Source organism: Pteronotus mesoamericanus, unplaced genomic scaffold, assembly GCF_021234165.1.
Source record: "Pteronotus mesoamericanus isolate MK-2021 breed Mesoamerican mustached bat unplaced genomic scaffold, CSHL_Meso_final scaffold_21, whole genome shotgun sequence".
In the NCBI taxonomy this organism is placed as follows: Eukaryota; Metazoa; Chordata; class Mammalia; order Chiroptera; family Mormoopidae; genus Pteronotus; species Pteronotus mesoamericanus.
The window spans coordinates 3,223,410-3,250,323 of NW_026555310.1; the positions used below are offsets into that span (position 1 = coordinate 3,223,410).

Below are 26,914 nucleotides of genomic sequence, written 5' to 3' on the forward strand. Positions count from 1 at the left end.
AAATATATGGAATGCATCAAGAATTTGTGAGTCGTCCTTGCTCAGGGGCCGTGCTAATTTTCTCTGTATCAGTCTAATTTTAGTATATGTGCTGCCAAAGCCAGCACTGTTTCTTTTTATTTTTAAATTTATTGTTTCTATTTTTCAATTACAGTTGACATACATTATATTAGTTTCAGAAGTACAACATAATGATCAGACATTTATATAATATTCAAAGTGATCACCTCAATAAGTCTATTATCCACCTGATGCTATCTTTTGTTTCTCAATAACAAGTATAAAATCAATACCTCAAAAGGCATCATTTTAGGGTGGCAAAACTTTGGGCCCCTTTATTACTTTTATAGCACACGTGGAAGGGCGAGTATGGTGCACACTCCAAGAATCGTGTGACTGAGAATCGAGTCCTGCTCAAAATACAAGCACATTAACATCGACTAACAAGTACTGAGCTGGCTATGTGCAGGGATTAACCACATCCTGAAAAATTGGTACTCCTGGGGTTACTACCATTTTGCAGATGAGGAAACTGAGGTTGAGGAAGGTAGAGGTTATGCAGTTTGCCCAAGGACAGATATATAGAGTCAGAGAGCAGGGACTTAAATCTGGATTTGTCTGACTCCAGAATCCAGGCTTTTAACCATGAATTGTGCACTTGGAGAAAAAAAGTGGGGGCAGTACCTAAAACAGCACGTAGGGTATGGCAAAACATCGAAATGTGATGCCCTCCAAGGATGAATTATACCTGCTTTCCACTGTGGGCCAGGCAGGGACAGGGCGAGGAGGGGTAGATAATTAGCTCCCAGAAGGCAGGAGAGAGCATCCTTAGCATTTGCAACACTCACACCCTATACCCAGATACTCTCTTTGGACCAACTATCTTCCTTTATCGTCTTGCACTTAGTCTTCACAGCTGCAATTTCACAGGGTAGGAACCCAAGCCTCAGGGAGGCTGGGACTCAGATAGTTTGTAGCCTAGCTGGGACGAGGACCGACATCTACGTATTCTGTGTCCTTCAGGATTCAGGTCAAGGAAAGAAGAGGGATAGCAGCCCAAGAGGTCAAACCAGGCAGCCAAGGGGACAGGGCAAGGACGCAAGGACGAAGAAGTGAAGCAGTTCCCCAGTCTTCCCAGCAGAGGGCGACGCCTCCCCGAATGTCCTCAAACCTGCCGGGCCACGGCACTGGCCTGGACCGGCCCCTTCCGAGACCCAGGAAGCCGGGAGGAACGTGCGCGCGGTTTGTTTGTTTGTTTGTTTGTTTGTTTGTTTGTTGTTTGTTTTGCCGGATTCTGAAGGTCTGGGGGCGTGGAGATGCTGTGGGGCAAGGGAAGGAGGAAGAATCCGCGGGGGTGGTTGCCCAGCTGGGACGGAGTGGGTATCTGCGACGGGGTCAAGCGTGGTGGGGCGCCGCGCGGCTGCGGCCGGGAGAGTGAGTCGTGCGCGAGCTGGAGGTGCCGGTAGGCGTGGGCAAGGCAAAGGTCCTGGTGTGGGCGAGGGAGGGGGTGCAGAATGTCTGTGGGACTTCCTGGCGGCAAGATTTGCTGCTCAGGAGAGGCGGTTACTCACCCGGGCTTTGCCAACTGCTTCCCTTTCAGCTCCCAAATACCACCCAGAGTCCCCATCTCCACCCCCGCCCCAGCTAATAGCAGCTGCTCCCCCAGACTGGAAACTGCCTCTGCAATTTCAGCCCTCAGCCTCACGTTGGGCGAAGGTGGGGAGTAGGATGCCCAGCTGACTCCAGCTCGGGCACTGGAGTGCCATCCCCCAGCCCCCACCCCAGTCAACCAAGCCCGGCTCTCCAAGGTCAGTCCTGCAGTCCCTTGGCAGCTCCTGGGGCTGCTCCGCACCCGGCACCACCACCAGCAACCAGCCTAATTTCCCCGTGCTGACCCCCAACTGCTGGTCTAGACTTGAACCGCTCGCTGCTCAGCCCCAGCCTCCTCTCCCCTCACCTCACCCCTGAGCATCGGCTCCACCCAGTCAGCCCGCAAGTCCTGGATACCTACGTTGTGGACCAACCCCTGACTCTAACAGATGTGTTTAATGGGATCTCTTTGCCCTTCAAGAGCTCCCAGCCTTTGGGGGTGATAGCCACCATGCATACCAAAACTTACACCGTGACACCAAAGTGGCTCTGTGCGGTTGGAAGGGATCCCAGGGATGCGTGTGACAAGGATAATGGCCATAGGGGGACCTGAGGTCTGACAGTATTTGGAGTGCCAAGGTTCTAGGAGGAGGGAGCCCAGAGCCCTCTAGAATTATCTTCATTCAATATCCAGTCCCTAAATCCTTACTGAGCATCTGGGATGTTTCTAAAAATGCCAATGCTCCAATGCACCTCAGAGCTCTAGAATCAATCTTAAGGGGAGGGACAGGCTCACCTACTGTTAAATGTCCCCCAGGCAATTTGTTGCTGTAGTTGGTTATCACAGGCTTTGCATTCACTTAACCAGAGACCACCTTCCTCAGTCGGAGTGAGGTTTCGGGAGAACTGCAGGTGGGGCCTGAGTGGCGGCCACTCGGGCAGGGCGGGGACGGGGTGGCAAGGGTGCTGAATGGACCGGGCCAGCTGTGAGGGGAGCTGTTTGTTAAGTGACTCTGTAGGGTAGCAGCAAGGAAAGAGGCCCAGAGGGGCAGTATTTGCATACTTTTTGCGTAGATTTGTTTGTTCTCTCCGAAAGGCTAAACTCCAAGAACAGAATATTCACTGTGGTTTGGGAGGATCTCCCTTGGAGCAACATTTTTTGTCTTGCAGTTTTGCAAGTGTGCTCCTCCCTGCTCCCCACGTCCCAGTCCATGAGCCTATAGACCACGTGGGGTTCCACACAGAGAAGGTATGTTGGTCAAAATAAATTTAGTTTGATAACTGAAGTTCTGAACTCATTGTTTATTTATTCAGACATACTGCCTTCATCAGTGTTGTTTGCCCACTCAATGCCAGGCACAGCAAGGGGTCAGAGAGGTTAAGATGGGTTGCTCGGTTTAAAGGAGACTCCACTTACTGAGTGTGGGGCAGGGCCAGGGAAGGGCAGCGGAGGTGGTCTCTGGGAAGGAGAGCTGCCTTCCCAGCACCCTCCTACTGCTGCGCTCTTGTCTTTAAGGTCCGAGCTGAGGTGCAGTGTTTTGAGGTCACCACCAGGGGTCAGGCGCACCTGCTCTACTCTCCAGTGAGAGTCTCAGCTCCTGGCTACTTTATTCTATTGAGGAAACCTCCTTGGTCCCCTAACCTCTCCGTGGCCCCATGTTCCTTTCTCTCTCCCTTCTTGTAGCCCATCACTTCCTCCGTTAGGTCATCCCATCCAGACATCATTGCAGGACCAGGCGGCCTCCCAACTACGCAGCTTGAGGTTTCTCTTGAACTCTTGGGGAGTCCCGTAGCCTCTCAGTTCCCCAACTTCCTGAGCAATTAACTGGTAAACAGAAAATGACTTCGACTGTCTCACCTCTTCTCCTCTAGCTGCGATCCAGCTCAAGTTCTCTCGTTTTGTCTAATAGCCAAACAGGAGTGTTAGGTTCACTCCTAACAGGTTTTCTTACGTGGGTCAACAAAGCTTGTGGCCAAGACCAAGTCTCTTTTGTGGTGCCCAGGACCTCGTCTCAAGAGCTTTCCTCTCTGATGGCAACGTTCTCACCTAACTCCAGGAAAGCACCCACATCGGTGGAACCTTGCTCCCCTGACCCCAGCTCCTCCTCCTTTTGCTCCCTAGCACATCCCAGGCCCTGCTCCTTGAGGTCGCACTTTTCATATATGCTCCATGCTCCCACCTTCCCCCCCAAAAAGTGGGTCCCACAGCTTTAAAGGTTTAGCTCCTCTAAATAGTTCTTTCCCACCTTGGTACTGTCCCCACACTCCTTCCTCCAGGAAGCCTTCCCACTCCCCAATCCAGGCTCTAGAGACAAACATATGAAAGGATGCTGGCTCTGCCGGGTACCAGCTACGCTTCCTTAACCTCTCGAATCCCAGTTTCTTCATCTGTGAAATGGGGACATGATACATGGCCCTCAGAGATGCCTGAGGCCTAAGTGAGGTGGTAGATATGGAAGTGCTGACTTAGCAAGTGCTAGGTCCATAACAGGTGCTGAGGGAAATAGTCCCCTGTCCTTTCCCTAAGGTGTGGCTGCCACCCCCAGTGTCCCCCAACTCTGGCCTGCTGATGGGAACCTTCGTGCACTGGCTGCTTCTGCCCCCGCCCACTGCCCATGGGCAAAGGGGGAAGATCCAGGGGTCTCAGGACATGGCAGCTACCATGCTGTGTGGGGACCTCAGACCAGAACTACATCTTCAGGGCTGTGTCCTCGCTTTTCCATGCCCAAGACCTGGAGTGGTGTCTACTCTCCTCCTCCTCTCTGGCATTACTGGGGGCCCCTTCTGGCCTAGGGTCTGGGAAGGCTTCCCTAGAGTCCTCTGAGGCTTTGAGAGGACCAGAAGGCTGGTCGGAGGTGAAGGAGGAGAGGCAGGGCCGGGAAAGTACCGACCACACAATATTGAGTCCCTGCTCTTTTCCCATCCACCCCCACCCCTCCACCAAACACGATCCCTGGATTAATTTTTAGCATCTCAGCTCACACATTAGTCACTCCCTGTCACCCACCTACACGGCAGGAGGCTGCTGTGCTGGTGCCATCGACCCATCAGCTAAGAGGTGGGATCCGGCCCCACCCTGGGTACCCCCTCACCCTCCTCTGGGTGCACACGGCTAGTGGGTGGCCAGGAGCCCCCTTCGGCCTGGGCAAGGAGTGCTGCCATCATTCCCAAGACAAGCTGCATGGGGGAGGGGGAAAACCAGCTGGTAGGAAAGTGGCTGGGCATCTATTCTTGGAGGAGAAAGCCAGGGAGGCCCTTCTAGTCCCCACCCCCTGTAAGGTGCCAGTTATGCTCAGGCATCTGGTCTCTTGATAGCCCTGGGCTCTGGGAACAAAGATAGGGGGCCCCTCCCCTAGACCTGAACCCCTGGGAGCGGCTGTTTGTCATCACAAACAGAGCAGAGCAGCTGTTCAAACAGGGAGCTTAGGGGAGCTCCCTTTTCTTAATCCTATGTCCTCCCTCCCCTGGACCAGGCGCGGCAGGGCAGCCAGGTGCAGGTGCCCCTGCTGGAGCTGATGCCCAGCCCCCAAGGGATTGTGCGATGTGAGAGGGGCCCACAGCGGCCAACTCCAGGTGGAGCAGGGGGAGGGCTCCTCACCCTGTCCCCAGGGCTGAGACGGGGGAGCAATGGCCACCCCTATACAGGGCTGGCCCCAAAGAGGTATTCCCATTATCGATCACCTACTGTGTGCCAGGCTGCGTTAGGCCCTGGAGGTATAAGGTAAACAAGGGCGTTTCCTACCTTAGGAAGGCACAAGACAGATGCAAAAAGAAGTCAGGAAAATTACTAATTGGTAGTAAGCACTATAAAGAAAAATGGAGGGAGGCTCAAGATAAAGAATAATGGGGACAGGGAACGGCTTCTGATCAGATCAGGGAAACCTCTCTGAGGAGGTGATGTTTAAGTTGAGACCTGAGGATGACGGAATCAGCCTTGGGGAATATTCCACACAGGGAAATCAGCGTGGGCAAAGGCCAGAGGCAGGAAAGAGCTTGGCATATCTGAGGAGGACTAGAAAGAATAGTGTGGCTTAAACATGACAAGTGACGTGGAAGGAGAAAACATTTGAACTTGAAGAGGCAGGGACCAGATCCTGGAGGTTCCCATGCATAAGGGCTCCCCATGAGAAATTGTTGGGCTGGGTGGCTGCTGTAACCCAGAGGAAGGGATGCCTTTTTGCAATTTGTCTGCCCAGAGGAACATGTTATGGATACGCCATGGAAAACAGTTCGGATTTTATTCTTTTATTCCAGGGGAAGCCATAATGGGTTTTAAGCAGAGAAGGGTCATGATCTCATTCCTCTTTAGAAGGCCACCCCTGACTGCTTGCTGTGTGCAGGGATGGCCCATGGGGAAGAGGGGAGGCAGGGAGCCCATGGAGAGGCAATGCCGTGGTGCAGGGGGGAGAGGGAGCCTGGCTGGGGGAGGCTGCTACTAAGACCTCTTAAAGCCACCCCTGTGCATTAGTCGCTGTCAGGAAGGAGGACAAATCTCACGTCTCAGGCCCAACTCTGCCACTTTTCTGTTTTTTAAAAATTGATTTTAGAGAAACATTGATTTGTTATCCACTGATTTACGCATTCATTTGTTGATCTTTTTTCCTTTTAGGTTTTATTTATTTATTTTTAGAAAGGGGAGGGGAGGGAGAAAGAGAGGGAAGAGAAACATCAATGTGTGGTTGCCTCTCGAGCACCTCCTACTGGGGGCCTGGCCCACAACCCAGGCATGTGCCCTGACTGGGAATTGAACTAGTGAGCCTTCGGTTCGCAGACTAGCGCTCAATCCACTGAGCTACACCAGCCAGGGCCACTGGCTGATTCTTGAATGTGCCCTGATCAGGGATCAAATCCACAACCGTGGCCTATTGAAAGGACACTCTAACCAACTGGGCTACCTGGCCAGGGCTGCCACTTACTTTCTGTGTGACCCTAAACAGATTATTTAGAAGTGCTTTGAGCAAACACTGAATTGACTCATGTTCTACTATGCACTAGTTTTGGGCAAGAAATAAAGCAGTGAATAAGACAGAAAAGGTGCCCTGACCAGTGTGGCTCAGTTGGCTGGGTATTGCCCCACAAAGCGAAAGGTTACTGATTCAATTCCAGGCCAGGGCACATGCCTGGGTTGTGGGTTCAGTCCCCGTTGGAGCATGCACAAGAGACAACCCATCGATGTTTCTCTTTCTCTCCCTCTCTTTATCCTTCCCATCTCCTCTTTCTGAAAAAAAAAAAAAAAAAAATCTAAAAAAGAAAAAAGAAGAGGTCCCTAAGCCCTGCTGCAAAAGCAGAACATGTCCTAATGGGCAGGGAGGGCCAGGGAAAACACAAAACCTATAAAAATCCAGACAATTTCAGATGGCGATGAGTAGTATGATGGAAGTAAAACAGGGCTCCAGCACTGCAGAGGGCGTGACTGTATTCCAGGCTGCCTGGCAAGACCTTCAGGAGGCAGAGTTGAAGCCTGAAGGAGCCAGCTGTGGGAGGAGCAAGTGCCGAGACTCCTGAGGGAGGGGATCGAAGGTGTCTTAGGTACAAAAAGGTGGCCAGAGCAGGGACCGAGCTATCCCAGCCTGCGAGCTGGACATCTTATTCTGGGGGCACTGGGAAACTACTAAGGAGTGATCAGTGAGTGGGCCTGTGACAAGCTGGCTGTGTGATGGCTAAGGTCTCCTTAGCAGGAGACCCCAGGCACGGGGAAGAGAGGGTGCCAAGCACAGTTACTTACACAAGGGTAGTGAAGGACTTTAGATGGGGCTTGGCCACCATCTGCTGTGGGTATCTGGGGAGGGAGACCTCAGGATGCACTGAAACAAGAGGCCCAAGTTCTGAGGAGGGTGTGGGGCCTCCGGTTCAGGCCCATACATGTACATTAAAAATCCCCCAGACTATTTCCCTGGCTGCGGGTTCCAAGTAAATAAGATGGAAAATACAGCTTGTGTGTGTGTGCACACACGCGTGTGCGGGGGGGGGAGCTGGGAGGGGAGCGGTGGCGCCGGAGCCTGCCTGAGCCCGGCCCTCCCTGGCACGCAGTCACCACGCTGACGCAGGTGCAAAAAACCATCAATTTTATACACTTTGTGGTTCAGAAGCAACAATACGCAAAATGGTGGAACAGCCTGTGCTGCCCCAGCCCCACCCAGACATGCCCATTTCCGTCCCCCAAGGGGCGGAGAACCCAGGACCCCTGCCCAGCAGGACCTAAATTAGCTAGAGGCCCCCGGCAGGGGCAAAGCCCTTAGGTGTCAAGACCGGGCGTGAGGGGGACCAGCACCGTAGGCCCCCTCAGGGGCCCACTGGTTAAATGGAAGAGTGTGTGCGTGCGTGTGTGTGTGTGTGTGTGTAAGGTGGGGGAACTACCCACAAAGGGAACCAGCTCCCCTTGGCCATTTCTCCCCAAGGCCAAAGGGAGCAAGTAAAGCTGAGGAGAGGGCGTCGTGGGACAGGGTCACCGCCCCCTTGAAGGAGTTTTCCTGGACACTCCACAAGGCACCTATGACCAGATGTAGGATGGCACACCCCATCTTTGATCGACGAACCTCTCCCAACCCCGAGCTCGCCTGGTTCTCCCCTGCGCCAGCTCCCACTGTGGTTTAGGTAGGAGTAAAGGGGTCTGGGGCCTGGGTTCACTGCTAGGCAGAGACCAGCCAGGAACCTAGCAGGCCAGCTGGGCTGGCAAGGACCCTCTCCCACTACTCGGGGCTCCTGGGGTCCCTCCCCTCGGCCTGGTGCCAGCCTCACCCCACAACCCCGCCCCCCTCTTTCTGCACTGGCTGGAACGAATAAATAAATAAATACCTCCCCTCCCTGCCCGCCCCTCCCTTACAGCTGGCTCTCCTCCTCCTCCAGGGAGCGGTTGAGTCCGGGGATGAATTTGAGCAGCCGCCGGCGGAAGCTGCGATACTTGGCTTTGCGCAGGCCAGGGCCACACAGGGCCTGCTCGCGGGCCTCAGTCCAGAGCGCGCCCGGCGCGCCCCCGCCCCCGCCGCCCCCGGGGCCCGCGCACCGCACGCTGGCACTGCGGCTCAACCCTGCCCGCAGCCCGGAGGTCAGGGTCTCAGCTGGGCCCAGGCCTGGCGAGCGGGCAGGGGGCGGCGGGGGAGCAGGCGGCTCGGTGCCCTCGAAGAAGCACGTATGGTAGACGGCGTCATCTGGGTCACCCCCAGCCTGCCGCGCACCCCCACGGGGGCCCCCAGGCGAGGCCAGCAGGGGCCCGAAGGGCAGTGAGCCAGGGAGCAGGCCAGCTCCGTACAGGCAGGAGCGCACCGACTCCAATGTGTCGTAGATGCTTGGGTCCTTCACCACGAGGCCTGCCAGGGCAAGACAAGAGGGAGGGCCATCAGGGAGCACAGCTGGGAGGCTTCGGCAACTTCCTAGTAACCATCTGCAGAGCCCTGGGCAAGTCACAACCCTGAGCCCCGCTTCCCTGTCTGTAAAACAGGATTAATATATTCAAATCCTTATGAGTACCAGTTATGACACATGAGCCATGGAAGAAGTTTGAGACATGTTCTTTGAGCCCTGGCGTTCCCCTCTGTAAACTGGAGATGATACTATCTAACACTTACCTTTAGAGGACTATTGAGAATAAACTAAAAAAATGTGTGTGCATCAGCCCAGGGTGATATCGTATTCAAAGGAGTAGCTCAACAAACCTTTCTTCACTTTGGAGGGGAAAGTAAGCCACTAGTTCTGCGGGGGAAGCATGGCTGAGGGTAGGAGGGTGTCAGGAGGGGCACAAGTTACCCTTTGCACCCCAAAGTACTCACCATGCACCAGCCGCTGTTCCTGCACCATTAGGGACCTGTATTCTCCCCACTTCTCGTATAGGGTTTGCTGCAAGAGACACCACCCGCCTCACTGTCAGGAGCCAGCCAGAAACTAGCAGGAGGCGGGTACAGACTGAGCGATCAGGGAGTACACAGAGGAAAGTTTAGGGTTAAAAGGAGGTTCAGACCAATAAATGACCCCCTTGAAAAAGAGTGGGGCCTGCAGCGGCAGGGGCTCTGGAAGAGGAGGGTAGAAGCCGCGCAGTGTCTGGGCTGTTCTACCTTTAGGTACTGCAGACGAGCCTCCAGTTCTGCCTTCCGAATTGACCTTCCGTACAGAGTTTCCAGCCTGAGGAGGCAGGGGAATCAAAGGCTGAGCGAGCCCCCGGCGGAAACATCAAGACAGGCTGAGCTCAGGAGTCACAAGGGCCCTGGCACCGGGACATACCTGAGAACGTTGCCAGATGCCTTAATGATATCGACGATCTCTCGATGCCGGATACCTTCCACATTCAGGCCGTTGACACTGGCGATGGTGTCCCCTGCCAGGGAAACAGGGGGTCAGCATCTGCTCCATCGGTCATTGCAGAAGAATTCAAGGCCCATGCTTTAGCCAGACAGGGCACGGGTAATAACCACCACAAAATACTCCTGAACTCCCCCCTCCCCACTCCTCATGGTTACAGGGAGATCCTGTCCAGGCCCAGCACCCCAGCCTAGGGACCAGGGCCCTCATAAACCAACACTTTCTCACCACCTTTAGGAAGCTCTGTCCCCAAAGGCTGAGCCCTCCCAGCAACCTTGAGCTGCTCCCAGAGTTGGTTACTTCAGTCTAGCCTACAGGCTGTCGTGAGACCCAGTCAAGGCAGGAAGGGGTCAGGGTGAGTAGCATCAAGCTAAGGACTACCACCGGTCCCACGCCTGAGAGCTCCTGATACCCCGAGCCACTGCAGAGCCTCCTGACCTCAGGCAGGACAAGAGTCCATCTCTGAGGGTTCATTTCCCATCTGTAAAAAGGGGGTGTGAATCCCTGCTGTGCCTACCTCGGGGAGCAGGAGGGAGAATTGGTGCAAAACTACTTTGCAAAGCTGCAATATACTAGCTGGCTACCAGGAGTTGCTGGTAAGTGGGCAAGGGAAGAAAATGGTAATAGAACGGGGGCAGGGGTATCAATTCATGACGTTTCAGGCTGCCCCTCCCTGGAACTTCGGACTCTAGATTTGGCCAAGCCCAAGGGTCTCCTCCTGGAGGCATCAGTCGCTAGTTAGAGGACGCAACACAGGCACCCCAGAGTTGGAGCAGGATAGGCCCTGATCCCCAACATCAGGCAGATCCAATGAAATGTGGCCCCTTCCCCTACTCCGGCCCACGCCGGATCGCCGATCACCGGGTGGAGGCAGCGCAGCAAGGGCAACATCTGGCGTTTGCCAGGCCCTGGCTCTGTGTCCAGGGAACCCCCTCACCACACAGTCATGTGAGGACGCATTACTGTCCCCATCTACAAACGCGACTGCTCAGATCACACAGTAGATGGCAAATCTGCCTGGATCCGAAACCTGGAATCTACTCATTCTTCTTTCTGGCCTTCTCAAAATGGGACAAGGAAAGGGAGTTGACTTTACGAGAGATTTCCCACCCACTGTGCTTGGGAATAAGGTTATACCCCCTTTCCAGAGCCCCGCGTCCTGAGCTCAGGCCCCACCTGGTGTGAGCCCAGCCCTCTGGGCAGGGCTTGCCTCGTGAACCCGGCAGACAAAAGTCACCATCTCCACACGCTGCTCCTCCTGGTGGTGAAGGCCATAAGTCTGTAACAGACAGGGGGACTCTCAGCCCCGGGTTGGGGCAGGGTCCTTCCATTCCTCAGACTGGCCTCCCAACCCCTCACTTGCTCTGCACCCAGCTTCTCCCACCTGGATCTCAAAGCCGAAGGTCTGGTTTTCCTCCTTCTCCAAAGTCAGCACTTTCCTGCAGGAGACACAGGGGCAGTCTCATCAAGACCGTTCGAATTCCCAGGAGTGTGGCGGTCCCCGAGCGAGGTCCTCCACTGATGCTGGAGTCTGCTCTAGAACACCTGGTCAGGGCTCACTGTCTCCAATGACAACTCATTCTCATCACAGGTTACTGGAATGTCCCTGCCCACACCCAGCTGAAATCAGCTTCATCCAGCCTCACAGAATCAGTCTGGCCACCGGTAGGGCGAGGAACTGGGAATGTCTGGTCCCCAGAGCTGGTAGACTAGCTGAATTTTCCAGCCAGTCCCTCCTTCCTAGTGAGCCCCAGAGTACCACTTACTGAGTAGCCCAGGCTCCAAATTCAGCCCCAGCCTGGAGCCTCCTCTGATCCACAGCCTTGGGGAGAGGGCTGGCCCCACCCCCGATCCCGGTCACGAGGCTGAGCCCAGACCACAGCTGCTCCTCCCAGCAGCAGTGGGGCCAGCCCACCAGATGTGAGGGCTGGGGGGAGGGGAGCCTCAAAGCTGCCCCTTCCCGCACTGAAGGCCTGCCCACTGGACACAATGGTCTGGAGCCGCTCCAGATCCTCGCCTGCTGGGGGAGCCCAGAGTTTCCTCTGCTCACCCCCACCCCCTTCCTTCCCTCCCAGCCAGGGGCAGAGTTAAGGCAGCTGCCAAAGGCCCCTTCATGTCTCATAGCCTCAAGGCCCTGGAGACCCAGGTCCCCAACTCTCTGCCTGACCCAGATACTCCCCAAATGCTGTGTAACTCCCAGCCCCAACCTTGAGCTCCTCCCCACTTTGAACCCTCTGTGTGTGCTGGAGCCAGCAGCAGAGTGACTCAAAATTCTGTGTCTGCCCGTGCTCTCTGGTTTCCTGGAAGGGTTGGCAAACTTTTTCTGCAGAGGGTCAGGTAGTAAGTATTTTGGTCTTTCTTCTCAGGGCCCATTCAGCCTCTATCATATATGGTTCTTTGTTTTTATTTTAATAATCCTTTAGAAATATAGAAAGAACTTTTAGCTCAAGCGCCAAACAGCCCAATCTGGCCAGCTGGCTGGAGTCTGCTGATCCATTTTAGAAGAAGCCAGGCCCAAAGCAGGACGGGACGCGGCAGGGTCGGGCCTGAGATCAGCACCTATGCCCGCCCTTTCTCCAGGCGCTTCCTCAGCTTAAGGGCTGCCACAGGCTGGAACTGAGATTCTGGAAGCAGGGGGGCGGCCAGACTCAAGCAGGCTTGGCTGTGGTCCGGGCCCGCGGGGGTGTGCTGGAGCTGGGAGGGCATAGGACCTTGAAGATTTCTCTCATTGCCCCCACCTCCCAGGTCCACATCTTCCAGGGAGGGGTAATTTGCAGGGACTGGGGTGGGTTGAGGAGCACCTGATGACTCAAAAGGCCCTACCTCCTTTCTCCGCCACCCCTTCACACAGCCCACACCCCCAGCTGCACCTCAGTCCCGGTGAGGGAGCCGTGCCGAAAAGGTGGGAGAATGACTCCCCCTGGCTGGGCTGAGAGGCTGAGATGCTGTGTCACGCTGCCCCCCACCCCCACCCGGGACAGAGGCTAGGGTGGTGGTGACTTACCGCTGCTGTTCAGGACTCTGGTTGAGATTCTTCCATCGGAATCCTGAGCCCTGGGCAGGAAGACGGAGAGTTAGGAAGGAGCCGTTGAGAACAGGGCTATGCTTGAGCAGAAGCTAAGAGCCCTATTCTGGGAGGTCCCTCACCTGGTCTCCAGCCCTGGACCCAGTATACCCTGCCGCCTGGTCCCAGTTCCAAACCTGCTTTGGTGCTGGTGTAACTACTTGCTGAGTGCCACTCTCAGTATCTCTCCATGGCTTCCCCCCGAGGCTTTATCCTCGATAACTGGAACTGCAGGGACATAACAGTTCTCCTGAGTTCCAGATGCACGAACCTCAAAGCCCACGCTGGGGGCCAGGGGCTTCAATAATCTATATCGACTAGTCTTCACCCCCAGGACACATGTCTGCAAAAGCTCAGGCCTCCTAGACTCCTGAAAAGCCAGGCCAAGGCAGGGGGACATTCCCAAAGAGGGGCAGGGGCCCCTGGGCTTGCCTGTCAAGGACCCCGGAGTCCCCCTGCTAGCCAAGTCTCTCCTAATCGCAGCCACAGACATTTGCTTGGGCAAGCTGGGGTCAGGGGCCCAGGTCTGGAGGGCCAGGAATCCCAGCCTGACTGTGGGAAGGCAGGGGACAGAGGGGCCAACTACCTCCTCCGAAGTATTGGTTGTTTCAGGGACCAGCTGTGCCCAGCTCAACCGGGATCTCTCAGCATTGCCATATGTTTGTTGCTTTCTGGGACGAAAAATCTTAGATCCCAAACGTGTCCTAAAGTCTCACTATACTTAGGAGAGAGATCGAAAGCTCTTTTTATTTTTATTTATTTATTTTTTTGGCGGGGGGCGGGGGGGCGGATAACAGAGCTGAGGGTTCCGGCCTCTTTAGAGCCCTTGAGAAACTAAAGTAGTCTCTCTCCCTCCCTAAATTATTGGCCCTCGGAGGACGTCCTGTTCCAGACCAGCCCTTGTCCGGTGTGCCCTGAAGAGCCCAGGGCCTTCCCAGTTGGCGCCCTTGTTAACAACCCTCCTCCCAGGCTTCCCCAAGGCTAAGAAGGGGGCCCTCTTTCTCCAGAACCAAGGATTGGCCTCAGGGGTGAGGACAGTTCCCAAATGGGCCAGGGAGGAAAGACTGGGCAGCATAGAGAGAGACCCCTTTGTCTTTCCACCCTATTTTCATAAAATGCAAATTCCCAACAAGCTGTTCATTGTGTGTGGGGCGGGGGGAGCCAAGGGCCAGAGAAGGAGGAGGGGGACAGAGCGAGGAAAGGCCACCAGCTCCCTCTCCTTAACCTGGGTCCTGTGTCCCCCCTTCTGAGAGCTCGGGTTTCCCTCAGGCCAGAGGAAGAGCCCGCGGAGGAGGGGAGACTCGCGGAGCGGGCGCGGCCCGCATCCTTCCTGCCCCGCGGGCGCCCTGCGACCCCTCCCACCGCGTCCGGTCCCAGCCGAAGTCCAGGGAGCAGTGACCTCGCGCCCCACACCTCAGACGCGGGGCTAGGCGGCAGGCCCCGAGCCGAGGCATCCAGGTGGCCCCTCGGAAGGGCGAACCCTCTCCCGGACTCGGCGCAGCCACCGAGCCAGCGGCGGGACCCCAGCTCTCGGCCTCCCTGGTCCAACTGGAGGAGCCCGGGCGAGGGGTCCTCGGGGTCGCGAGATACCTGGGCTCGGGGAGGCGGGGCGTGGGGCGCGCAGGCCAGATGAATCAGGAGAGGGGGTGCTGGGGGGTCAGGAGAGAGGGGAGTCAGACGGGGCGGCGGCGCGTGGGGAGCGGCGCGGAGAGCCCCAAGATCGGGAGGCGCGGAGGTGGGGGCGGCGGGGGCTGGAGGCTGGCACGGTCCACGGAGAGGGCCGAGGGGACTCAGTAGGTTCCGAACGTGGCCGCGGGGGTCTGAGGGCTGGGGAAGCTTGCGGGGTGCTCGGTCGACCCCGAGAAGAATGTTGTGGAGGTCAGCGGGGGTGGGGGTGGCGATCGGGGTTCAGCAGGCACAGATGGGGGATGTGGAGGGGTCGAGCGGGTTGGAGAAAGGGACCCTGGGGGTGGGGAGCGGGTACCGAGAGCTGGTGCTGCGGGAGTTGGGAGAGTGGGGGACGCACCTTTCGGCGGGGCAGGGTACCCCCGGACACAGCGAGCGCGCGATACAGCTCGGCGGGGTGGTAGTCCTCCAGCGCCGCGTACAGCTCGTCCCCGGGGGGTCCCGGGCTGGCGGCCCCGGCGGGGGGGCCCGAGGCCGAGGTCCGGACCTGAGCGACTTCGGAGTCGGGAGCCCGGGCGGCGGCTGACGCCTCCTCCTTCGGCTGCAGTTTCCTGAGTCGGCGGAGGGTCATGGCTCCGGCGCCCCGCGCGGCGGGGCTGGCAGCAGCTCGAGGATGCCAGCCAGGCGGGTGGCTAGTCGCCTCCCTTTATAGGATCCGCTGGGCGGACCCGGGGGTGCGGGCGGGGAGCGGCCTTCGGTGGCCTCGCCTCCAAGCCTCAGGCCCCGCCTCCGGGGGTGCCGCTGCCGGGAGCCCGGCCCACGGGCGCCCGGAGCCCGACGCCCGCCCGGGCTGGGGAAGGTCTCCATGGGGAGAAACCTGGCCGCGGAGGAGGGGGTGCGAATCAGGGCGTCCCTGGGCGGGGCCAGCGATGCCTGGGGGCCGGCGGCGGGGGCGGGGTGGCCTGGGAAGGGGCTTGTGTGCGACATTTGAAAATTTGGGGATGGATCGCTTTGGAAACTCGTGGAACGTCTGGTGGTGGATGGACAGTAAGGGGCCATTGTGAGGAGGTGTGGAGATCCAGGGGAAGGTTCTAGGAGATCCTCGGGGCTGCAGGAGACTTCAGGCAAGATGAGAGGCAGCATGGCCGTGCAGAGGGAGGGGTGTGGTACCTGGGGAAGAGATGCCCCTAAAGGGACTGTGCAGAAGCCCCCGGGGAGTGAGAGGGCCCGGGATTTCCCCTTTACACAGTTGCCCCAGCAGAAATGAAAGAGGCTGCCTCCTCTTCCCAAGTCAAGGAGAAAGAGAAGGGTTGGAAACCCAGAAAACAGTGGGCTTAATTCTGGCCTGTCCCTCAGATGGGAAAGAGTGGTCCCTCTTGAATAAACCTCTCCTCAGACCTTTTTTTTTTTTTTAAAGATTTATTTATTTATTTATTTTTAGAGAGGGGAAAGGAGGGAGAAAGAGAGGGAGAGAAGCATCAATGTGTGGTTGCCTCTCCCGCACCCCTTACTGGGGACCTGGACCGCAACCCCGGCGTGTGCCCTGACTGGGAATCGAGAACCTGGTGACCCTCAGGTTCCAGCACTCAATCCATTGAGCCACGCCAGCCACGGCTCTCCTCAGCTCTTCATGTCAGAGCTCCCACCAGAGAGATCCTTACTATGGAGTTGACTTATGGGGACAGGGATGTGCCTGAGCAGAGAAGGTGCTGAGGGTTGGGCGGTGTGCTCAGCCACTCTCTGATAGTCTTAGGGACCATCCCCACGGAGGAGGTGGGGATGGCCCAGCTGAAGTCTCTGTCGTCAGTGGTGGCTGAATAACAAGTGAGAGGAGGAAGTGGAAGGTCAGGCTGGCATCTGTCGAGCAGATTTCCCCAACAGGGTGTCAGCACCACATCAGCCACTAAACAGAGGCTGAGGGCAGGGATGCACTGTCCCTGACTGTCCCCTCCTCCTCCCATCTTCCCAAATTTGTTAGCCTTTATAACTAACATTCACTGGGCATGTGCTGTGCTTACTGTTCTGTATGTGCTTTTACAAACACAAATTAATTTATTTGGTTCTGATAACTCTTTGAAATAGGTATCATTAGCATCCCTTACAGATGAGGAAACTGAGGCCCAGGGGGGTTAAGTAACTTGCTCTAGGCTACTCAGTGGCAGAGTCGAGATTCGAACAGAGGCAGCCTGATTCCAGGGCCTGCAATCTAACACTATGTGATGCTCTCTTCTTCAGTTCTTCGTTCTCTCTACATTTAGCCCTGCTCCCTGCCAGGTCCTGGCTAGGCTCCGGAGTTACTGAGACTCTTGGTCTGGTAGGAGCGGTACCTGCACAGGTGCTGCATTAGACACTTGGCATGAGTACAAAGGGACAAGTAGCCACATCCACTCGGGGCAGCCAGAAAAGACTGTCTCCTATGTCATTCACGGGTCTGTCTCAGTCTCCTTGCTTCCTAGACTCCTTGACTTTCTGTGTCTGTCTCTTCCCCGCACCCCCAGGCCCCTGGGGCCCCCGCCCTGCAGGAGGTGTGGGTGGGAGGGGGTGCTTCTCCATCCCTCAGTGATTACACAAGTCCAGATGGCAAGATGCTTGTTGGGTGAGGGGCAGGGGGGGCCTGGGGGCTGTCAGGAGAGAAGAGCTAACTAACTCCCTCAGTGTCTTCCTCTCCCTCCTCCCATTTCTCCCCTTGGCACCACCAAGTGGCCATCAGCTGAGGGGCTGAGGGGGTGTCGGTGGGGAAACATGGGACTCTATTGTGAAGCATTAGCACAGATGGACCCCTGGACCGTCTGCTGCCTGCTCCCGACAGACGGCATCTGTGCGGGGGGTGGGGTAGGGATGGGGAGGCGAGCAAAGGCAGGAGAGGCGATGGCAGTTTCTGTTCTCAGCACTCCTGTGCTTATCCCTGAAAGGAGCCACGAAAGAGCATCCTGTACCTCTTCTGGGGAGGACCATCACCCTACCTACCCCACAGGACTACCTATCGGACACCTCCCTACCTGAAACCTGGAGAAGTGGATGCCGTGGGTACACAGCACCTGTGTGTAAGATCACCCTGTTGAGATATTCCTCCTTCAGGCTGAAGTGGAGGCAGAGCCTTCCCCTCGGAGGGCAGGTCGGTCTGCCTCCCTGCCTCCGAGTGAGAGACCACCACCGGAGAAGGTCACACAAGTTTCCTCCTCCTGCCAGGTAGAGAGCCCTGGAGAACCCCAGAGTAAGGGTGGGCCAGGGAGATGCAGTTTCTATCAGGTTCGCTGCATGATTTCCCCAAATCCTGGAATTTCAGAGGTGGAAAAGGCCTCGAGGTCTGGAAGGTTACCATGTGGTCAAGCCCTCATTTAATGGAAGAGGCAAGCTGAGGCCAGGGAGGGAAAGATGGTGGCAGGAGTCACTAGAACCCCCTATGTCCCAGGTCCCTGACTCCAGAGGCTGTTTAATTCAGCTGCTGGCAGCTCAGAGACCTGCGCCTGCTTCCTCCACATGACCGCCCCAGTTTCTCCAGGGAGGGGACAGGGAGCCCAGCTAGTCACACCATGGGATAGTGGTGCCCTCTGGTGGTCATGCATCTCTTGATGGAAAATCTTCAAATCAGACTGAAGGGCTGGTGCCAGGACTCCATCTGGAATCCCAGCAGGTTTATGGATCCCCCACAACTCCTGCGGGGGTGTTGGGGCGGGTTAGAGGGCGCACGCTGCACACCACCAGCAACTTCCTACTGGGACACACCTCCCTCCTTTCTCCTCTCTCGGGGAATCCTCCTTGAAAAAGCCCCATCGTTCTGAGTCCTCAGACATCTGCGTTCAATCTGTACTTTATTCCCAAGAACAAGTCCCTGGCTTTCAGAATGAGCTCAAGTTTGGCTTCCTTTTGCCCCAGCTGCCCTGGCTCCTGCTCTCAGGAGAGGGCTTGGCTTGTGCTGGGGGCAGAGACAGCAGGGCCTCGGCTGATGGACAAGGCCAAGGTAAGACCCCCTTTTCTTTGGCACAATCCCTTGCCCAGACGCTTGACAGTCCACAGTCTCCATGGAGGAATGGGGGAGAGCTGGATCTTGCCCCAGTGACCTGGTCAAGCACTCTGGACGCTGGGGCACTGGGGGTGAGCTCCTGAAGCCCAGGCCCCCATGGAGCCTTGCTCGGTATCAGAGCTCTAGCAGTTATTTCATCCCAGAACTAGTCGGGATGACTGGTCTGCCCCTGGCGCTCCTCTCTGGGTGTTGCCACTGCTTCTAAGTGGGGGAGGTGGGAGGGAGAGGGCCTGGGTCTCAGCTGGCTCTCTGGTCAGGAATGAGGGGTTGGGCCCCCAGTTGCATGACACTGAAGGAGGCACGGACAGCCGGTGGGCAGCTGATGGGCAGGGAGTGGTTGTTTTTCTGAATGACTCCTATTGCTCAACAGTTTCCACGGAATAGTGTCTGTGTGTGGTATGGTGACCGGAGGAGCCTCGCTGCAGGGAGAGGATCCATTACAGCCCGGACCTGATTCTAGGGGACCCGGGAGTTGGGGCAAGGCAGGCGTGGCAGTTTATTTGTGTTGGATATGGGCGGCCTCTTGAGTCTTGTCCCACACAGAAGCCGGGGCCATCTTCACTCTTGGGTTGGGGGTGGCAAGGTGTCTCCAGCTTGAATGAGGTAGACCGGTAGAGGGAAGAGAGGGCTACCCCTCCGGTTTCCTTACAGTACCGCTCCTAGGACAGAGGGTAGGCATTATTTTACCCTGCTTCATTTCCAAACAGGTACAGCTAGGACAGAAAGTAACAGCTCTTAGGACCCCAGGTTCCCCAGATGTGCGTCCCCTTGGCAAACACAGCTGCTCTGGGAGTTCATCCCTGGTTCCCTCTTCCAGGGGACAGCGTTGTGCACCAGGCTAAGATTCTTCTCTTTATTGTGAACTGGCCAGCTCCCCTCTTTCCCTCCCTGTTTGCACTGGCTCATGCCCCAAATCTGTTCCTTCTACCAACAGGCCCCCCTTTCTTCCAGCTGTTCCCGCTACCACCACTGCAGTTGCCTCCTGACGTCAGCGCTGGGATTGTCCCCAAACACGTAGAGGATCACGTCACTCCCTTGCTTAAAACGTGGCTTTTTTTTTTTTTTAAAGATTTTATTTATTTTTAGAGAGGGGAAGGGAGGGAGAGAGGGAGAGAAACATCAGTGTGTGGTTGTATCTTACGCGCCCTCTACCAGGGACTAGGCCTGCAATCCAGGCATGTGCCCTGCACTGGGAATCCAACCAGCAACCTTTTGGTTCACAGGCTGGCATTCAATCCACTGAGCCACATCAGCGAGGGTCTATTCCCTCCATTAGGAATGACAAAGAGGTCTTATGGGACAATTCCACATAAGCATACTGTTGAGAAGAATTTGGAGACCAAGTCTAGACTCAAGAGGAAACATTACCGATAGATTAGCACCTGTCACAAGGGAAATGATGGCATTGGTGGTCCCCAGGATGAAGTCTTGACTTCTCAGCACGTGACAGCTCCAACAGACTCCTTCATTGCACCCGCCCTGGACTCCCTTCCTTCAGCCATGCTGAACATTTGTGGTTTTTGAATGGTGACATACTCCTTTCGACTGAAACCCCCTTCCCTTCTCAGTCAGCAGGCCAATGTCTACTCCAAAACAGATGAGATGTCACCTCTGTTGACCCCAACCTCTCGTCTGTCTGATGCTCCCAGAGCATTCCGTGTCTACCCCTCTCATCGCACTTTCCTCAACCCATTGTCGTTACCTATTTACTAGTCTGTTTCACCAGGTACGTCCCTGGAAGGGAGGGACCAGTCCTCTGTTTCCTTAGGCACCTCATCTGTGCTTCCACCACACATTACGTACTGCTCTGTAATGGAACTTGCCGAAGTCTGCCTTTTTGTTCTCTCTGTACAAATCCTCTGTCCCGAAGAGCAGGGACCAGATGGTTCATTCTGCCTACTGCTCTACATACCAAGGTTGCTCAACAAACATTTATTTAATAATAATCTATTTAGAGTCTAGTCTATCAAGTTGGTCCTTAAACCTTCCTACCCTATTAGTTCCCACCCGTGGCTTCCAAGGAGCATTCCCAGACAGACTCAGGGCTACCTGCCATATACCTTAAATCCCATCCCGTCTAATCATGGGATGCCCACCGGCTTTCAGTTGGGTATGATGCCAGTTTGGTCAAACACCAATCTAGAAGTTGCTGTAAAGGTATGTTTTAGATGTGACAAGCATTTAAATCAGTAGTTTCCGTAAAGCAGATTACCTTCTAAATGTGGATGGGTCCCAATCAATCAGTTGAAAGCCTTCGAAGGCTGAGGTCCCTTGAAGAAAAAGGAATTCTGCCTCCGGACACAAGATTGCAACATCAGTTTTTTGCTTGCTTTCTAGTTTGTCTGCCTGATTTCAGATTTGCCAACCCCCACAATCACGAGTCGATTCCTTAAAATATCTATTTATCCATCTTATTCTTTCTCTGGAGAACCTTAATACACCATTCCAGGCTGGATCCCAAACTTCCACCTTCTTTTTGTGCCCCTCACGTGTTCCTGAGTGTCCCTTGAATGCTGCTGCACCACTGATTTTGTTTGGGCTATGTTGAGCAAGCGTGTTTTCCAGACTGCGGCAATCCAAAGACATGGCCTGGGGGAACGGAGATTTAAAATGTGTGTAACAAAAACCCAGTGACACACCAAATGAATGCAAGTCTCCTGTATTGGGCCTTATAAAGGTGAGATACTGTTCATAACCTTCAAGGGCACATGAAGAGGTGCCAGAATGGTTGGCACTCTGACTTCCAGAATGAAGCTGACCCTGCAATCCACAGCCTAGTGAATTATAGGTCCATGCCTGCAAGATGACTCTTTTGAACTGGCTTGAGATTAGCTACAGGCCATTTCACCTTTCCTTCCAACAGAGAGGTACATCAAAGAGGTGCAGAAGCCGTATCTTGCCACATCAGCAAGCTACCTGGGCTTCTGCTGTTCCCTTTGTGCATCAAAGAATTATGACCGGGGTCCAAGGACAATTAGCAGCTAATCTGGGTTATGGCGATATATGACAAACTTAAAGCCAATTTCTAAAGGTAAATTACTCGATTTTCTCCAGCCCAACAGTCTCAGATGGGAGAACAGTGGAAAAGTGTGGATAACAGAATTTTAAAACATTGAGAGGCTGGAGCAATGGGCAGGTTCGATGGTAAAATTTAACAGGGTAAACATATGATGTCCTACACTTGAGTTCCTTCCCTTATCCAGGATGGAGAAGGTGGCTGGATTTTACTCAACCCAAGACACGAGATGCAGCCATGGGATGGGACCCGCAGGTGTCAAGCAGAGTCTGGGATCCTTCTTCCAGCCTGTGCTGTCAGTCGATGCCTACATGAAATGTCACCTGCCTGTCCTGGCCCCGGGCTCTGGCTAGGTTCAGTGGAGAGCAGCTAGCACGGGGTAAGAACACTGAACGTAGAGGCTGGATGGTGCAAAGGCTAAAGGGCTGCAGCCTGTGGTCACACATCCTAAACCCAAGGTCTTTTCCATCTGTGAGCTACGTTCATTTGATTTGACAATTTACTTGAGTACTCTAACCGTGTTTCCTAATCCATGAAGAGAGGACAATACCACCCACCTCAAACACTGTTTTAGGATTAAAGCAATTAACATACATAAAGCAGATTTTGGCACATTGCTTAGCACACAGTAAGTTTTCCGTATTTGCTAATATTAACTGAAGAAATTCTCAGCTTTGCCAAATTCATGATAACCCGACAGCTGCCTTCAAGTATTTCCAGGGACCTTATATGGAAGAGAAAAAGCTGCTCTGAGCCACCTCTGGGTAGCAGTCACACGGAGGCTGCCGGGTTCTGCCTAAGGAAGAGCTTTCTGCACAGCAGACACCTGCAGGTGGAAGTTGTGCTCCCAGGTGCCACAGCAGGAGGCACGGAACCACGTGGCCCACACCGTGTGGCAGGGATGCTGTGGGGAGTCAAGTGAGTGATGGGGGAGTGACTAGGTGACCTCTAGGGTCCCACCTACACACATGAAATTTTGTGACGCTAGGACTTTTATCCCGGGTTTCCTCAGCCTAGAAAGAGACATTCACAGACGCCCACACGTTGAAAATGCCAGGGGAACCACTGGAGACTCCCACCTCAAAGCCACCTAAGCATCCCCAGATGCACATTTATACGCCAGTTTAGGAGGGGGAAGAAAACACTGAGCCTGTTTTCAACACTCCGCGGCTTGTGACTAAGCAGGATCGAGACCTTCGTTCGTCTAAAGAGAAAAATGCTATAAAACAAACACAAAACCCAAGAAAAGGCATTCGGTGTCTTCAGCACCCTCACATGCCAGGCTCTCCTCTCTCCACAAAACGCAGAGGAAGTGTCTCAGGGGGCCTGACGTGAAGAGATCAGCTCCTCCTCGCACTGGGACCTGCTGTGCCTGGTGCTGACCCCATGCCCCAGCCAAGTGGGAAGGTGGAAATACTACCTGAGAACATGCGGCCATGCCCAGCTCCCCCAACTACAGCTGGGCGCAGTCCGCAGGTGGCAAACAGATGACACCAGAACAGCTCTGTGAATAAAACTTTAATAATGTACAGCAGAAATTGGACAGGCTCATTCTTATATTAAAACAAAAGATTTCCTATATTACAACTTATTTACATTTGCATACTGAAGAGGTAAAGTGTCTAAGTGGCTAATTTACAGTCCTTTCTAATAAAATGTACAAAAACAAACAGAAGTACCGAGAATGCCGTTCAGGGGCCTTGACGGCGACAAAAGAACGGGCTTGGACTTGGTCTGTGAATCCAGAATCCAGAGGTGCAGGTAGCCCTAAGGATCAGGGTTGGCCCCAGGGGGCCAAACACCACGGCTTCGGCTGTAGTTTCTCCCCAGCTCTCTAACCCCTAACTCAGTGTTAAGAGCGGTGCGGGGGGGAGGGGGGGAGCTTCCCAAAAACCTGCTCAGTCTTCCCCAAGGGTGGAAGGGCTGGACCACATGTGTGGTGAGGACAGACGGGCCACCGAGGGAGTAGGCTAGTGGCTTGGGAGTCCCTGGGTTGAGGAGTGTTGGCAGATCCTAGAGGCTGGTTGTGACGGCACAGGAGTCTAAGTCCCATTACCACTTAGAACCCGCCAGGTTCTGCTGCAGGGCGGAGAGGTGAGGGATCAGCGGGGTGGGGAAAGGAGGTCCCCCATGACACAATTGGTATTCAAGGGCAATTAATCAACAGCCAGTAAATTGGCCTAAATAGTTAGGGGAAGATCTCCTTTAACACAAGGAAAGAGGCAATACATCAGGAAAATAAATAGAAAGGCCGGGGGCATCAGGGAAACACGTAAGCAGGGAGAGGGCTCTCCCTGTCCTCCACAAGCTTTGGCAGAGAATCGCTGGGCTGGAGGCAGGGGTGCTGTGAAGCTGCATCCATAACGTGCTCCCCTTGGGGCAGGAAGGGAGCTCTGAATGCTCGCAGTGATTGGGCTCTCATGCCCCCCACGAGTCTCTTTGGCGCGGGGGGCACGCTTGCTCTTCAGTGGTCTTCTGTAAGAGCAATCATTCCAGGCTCAAAAGGCTCTCAGAACCAACTCCTATATGAAAACTTCTGGTCTCAAAACAGGCGCCCACTAACTTGGATCAGGTCCTTCTTCAGTGCTCCAAAAACAGGACCCAAGCCTTATTCACAGCTATATTCCCAGCACTTAGCACAGTGCCTGGCACCCACCAGGCACTCAACAGTGCAGAGTAAATGCCTGGAGGGGGAGAAGGTGCAACCAGCTGGACAATGCACAGAAGGCTAGGGCCCTGGCCCAGAAACCACTCCTGGGCCTGGGGGCGGGGCACAACGCAGGAGAGGCTGAGCCCCAGGGCAGGCAGAGACCCTCCCCCGCAGAGTGGGAACAGGCTCAGGTACAGGGACAGACATTTCCAGTGTGATTGAGCTATGTGCGTTTGATTGAACTATTTTTTTGTGGTTGTTTTTGTAGGGATTTCTTTAAAAACAAATAGATTGAGAGGTAATCATCACATAGAGATGGTTTTCCTTTTATAAAAACTTAATATTAAAAAAAGTTAAAATCTAGACCCTCCCAATAAAATTAAAAAACAACAAAAAAAAACCACTCCAGTTAAAAGTTATGGCTTCAAAGTTATTATATAGCTAAGATACGCTGACCAAACCACCACCCACAACCGTGCTTCTAGACGTCGTTAAATACTACACGCAGGTTAAATGCGATTCGGCTCAGGCTTTCCCCTTTAGCAGGGCCCCTGAAGTGGGTGTGAGCCTCATATCTTCCCTCCACCAGGATCGGATAATCCCGTAAAAGACCCATGCAGATGCCTCCCTCCCACCCCTAACTCCCTCCCCACTTCTTGTCCCCACTTCCCTTCCCCACCCTAAACCCACCACCACCAAAAATATACACTGCTGTTTCCAGAATCTGGGACATGAAAGACAGATGTGACATTCCAATCTGAGTCCCCAGATTTGGGCTTCAAATTCCTTGGCCCCTCCTTGATGCTGCTGAGGACGATGCCCTGGGCTGGCTCATTTCCCACGGGTGCAGCTGACCACAGCACCCGAGACATACGCCCGGATGCTTTCCCTGCCCACCCCGCCCCTCCCTCACACACGGACCCGAAAGCCTCGCCTGCCGTGGACAACTGGGCCAGCTTTGGTTCCACAGTCTGAAATGGGGGAGGAGAGTGGTGTGGATGCAAGATGGGAAAGGAGGACTGCCGTGGCTCAGAGTTCGGGGGAGGGGCGGGGAGGGAGACCCCTGGGAAGGGCACTGGGAAACAAGACACTGCTCACTACTGAACAGAGGCACCAGCACGCAGAGACGGCATGACAAACACCCCAGACCTGCACATGCACAGAAAGCTCAAGCAGGGACGTACGCACCTACAGACACACACACACACACACGCACACACGCACGCACGCACGCACGCACACACGTATGTAAGGGCATGGCACGGACCAGGCACAACAGGGGACGCACCTCGGCACATGCACACACAGCTGGACAGACAGGCGGCAGATTCCGTCTCCGCTGGCAGTTCCTCCAGACATCTGCACGAGGGTGGAGCGTGGGCCCGGAGCTGCCTGCGAGAGGGCTGCGCTTCTGGTTCCCCTGGGCCACCTCGGTGTGCTGGGGTTGGTCCCTGGCGGGAACCTTCAGTGCTGCTTAGCACTGGCGACGCTCAGGTTCACCTGGGCCCTCCCAGGCCACCCGTCACCACTCCTGGCATCCACCAGATGCACCAGGTTTGGCGGGACTTCCCACTACAACCAGTTCGAGTTGTGGCACCGAGTTCTCCACACCATTCGCTCTCAGAGTCTCCATGCCACTAGGAGGTAAGTATAAAAGGTGTCTGTGTCTCAAACCCAACATGGGAGTGAGTGGGTCTCCTGGGCTCTGTCCCTCTTTTGGACCAGAGCTTCTGGCCACAGAGGGCTGGGCAGAAACGAGAGGTAGGCCTCCATCGTACGCTCAACATGGCAGCTCTGTGTAGTCCTCGCTGCCCAGGGTTGCATGTAGGGGGAGGAAAGCAGGGTTAGATCTTCACATCTTCCTGCACGCTGAGCTGGGAGAGGGTCTTCTTTATGCGCAGAGCAGTCAGGCGGGCTGCGCCGTTGGCGTACCAGCACTCTCGCATCATCTTCCCCATCACTCGCAACGCCTGCACAGAGACCCAGAGGACATCAGTTTGACCCTTCCTGATGGAAGCCTTTCTGGTCCCCATCCTCCTCATTTCTCAGTGCCATGTGTGTCAGAATCTCTTCTCCCTTTCTGACCCTAGGGAAACACTTTGCAAACTTCCCTCTCCCCTTAGGTTGCCCTTCCTTAGGGGCCAGGCTGTGCAGGCAAATGGAGAAAACTTTTAGCCTGGAGAGGAGAGACATGCTCTGCAAGTATGGCCAGCCACCCCCCATCATCTGGGTAATCTTGAAAGAAATACTAGCAACTGCCCTCACTGATGTGGCTCAGTGGACTGAGCGCCAGCCTGTGAACCAAAGGGTTACTTACTGGTTCGATTCCTAGGCAGGGCACATGCCTGCATTGCATGACCCAGGAGAGTTGGGAGCGCACGAGAGGCACCCACATATTGATGTTTCTCTCCTCTTTTCTCCCTCCCTTTCTCTAAAAATAAATAAATAAAATCTTAAAAAAAAAAAAAAAGAAAGAAAGAAAGAGAAAAAAATACCAGCAATGGCCTGTGATCTGAAAATCATTTGTCAGGTTTGAGAATCCATTCTCACGACTGTACACTAACTGTTCTTTTAAAAAGTATATAAACCAGGGACACACTTTGGTCCCTGCATACACCTGGCTGTAGCCTCGAGGCACGAGAGAAAGAAGCT

General features: G+C 54.9%; 2 protein-coding genes and 1 non-coding gene across 3 annotated transcripts in view; all 3 read right to left on the minus strand.

The window, feature by feature from the left end:
* On the minus strand, positions 1–107 carry LOC129085150 (U6 spliceosomal RNA). The gene has a single exon (XR_008530654.1). It is a non-coding gene; the product is annotated as a U6 spliceosomal RNA (small nuclear RNA).
* Positions 108–8,409: 8,302 nt separating this feature from the next.
* Positions 8,410–15,244, minus strand: TAMALIN (trafficking regulator and scaffold protein tamalin). Its single transcript, XM_054590795.1, has 8 exons — positions 14,973–15,244; positions 12,887–12,936; positions 11,267–11,321; positions 11,059–11,161; positions 9,805–9,898; positions 9,639–9,705; positions 9,357–9,423; positions 8,410–8,897 (listed from the first exon to the last, which is right to left on the minus strand). Exons 1-8 carry the CDS (start codon positions 15,201–15,203, stop codon positions 8,410–8,412), a joined length of 1,155 nt encoding a protein of 384 aa, XP_054446770.1. The 5' UTR covers positions 15,204–15,244.
* A 7,878-nt stretch (positions 15,245–23,122) lies between these two features.
* The window catches only part of ACVR1B (activin A receptor type 1B), a 35,387-nt gene continuing 31,595 nt past the window's right edge, over positions 23,123–26,914 (minus strand). The window contains exon 9 of the mRNA XM_054591084.1: positions 23,123–26,232. Coding sequence (XP_054447059.1) covers positions 26,107–26,232 — 126 coding nt within the window. The 3' untranslated portion in view covers positions 23,123–26,106. The remainder of the gene's footprint in view (positions 26,233–26,914) is intronic.

Bases quoted from the DNA above. Each gene is read 5' to 3' on its own strand.
- TAMALIN (XM_054590795.1), bottom strand. From the start codon at position 15,203: ATGACCCTCCGCCGACTCAGGAAACTGCAGCCGAAGGAGGAGGCGTCA. The intron at 9,706-9,804 runs GTATGTCCCGGT...CTGCCTCCTCAG, and splicing joins GCATCTGGCAACGTTCTCAG to GCTGGAAACTCTGTACGGAA. The intron at 8,898-9,356 runs GTGAGTACTTTG...TTGCCCTGGCAG, and splicing joins GGAACAGCGGCTGGTGCATG to GCCTCGTGGTGAAGGACCCA.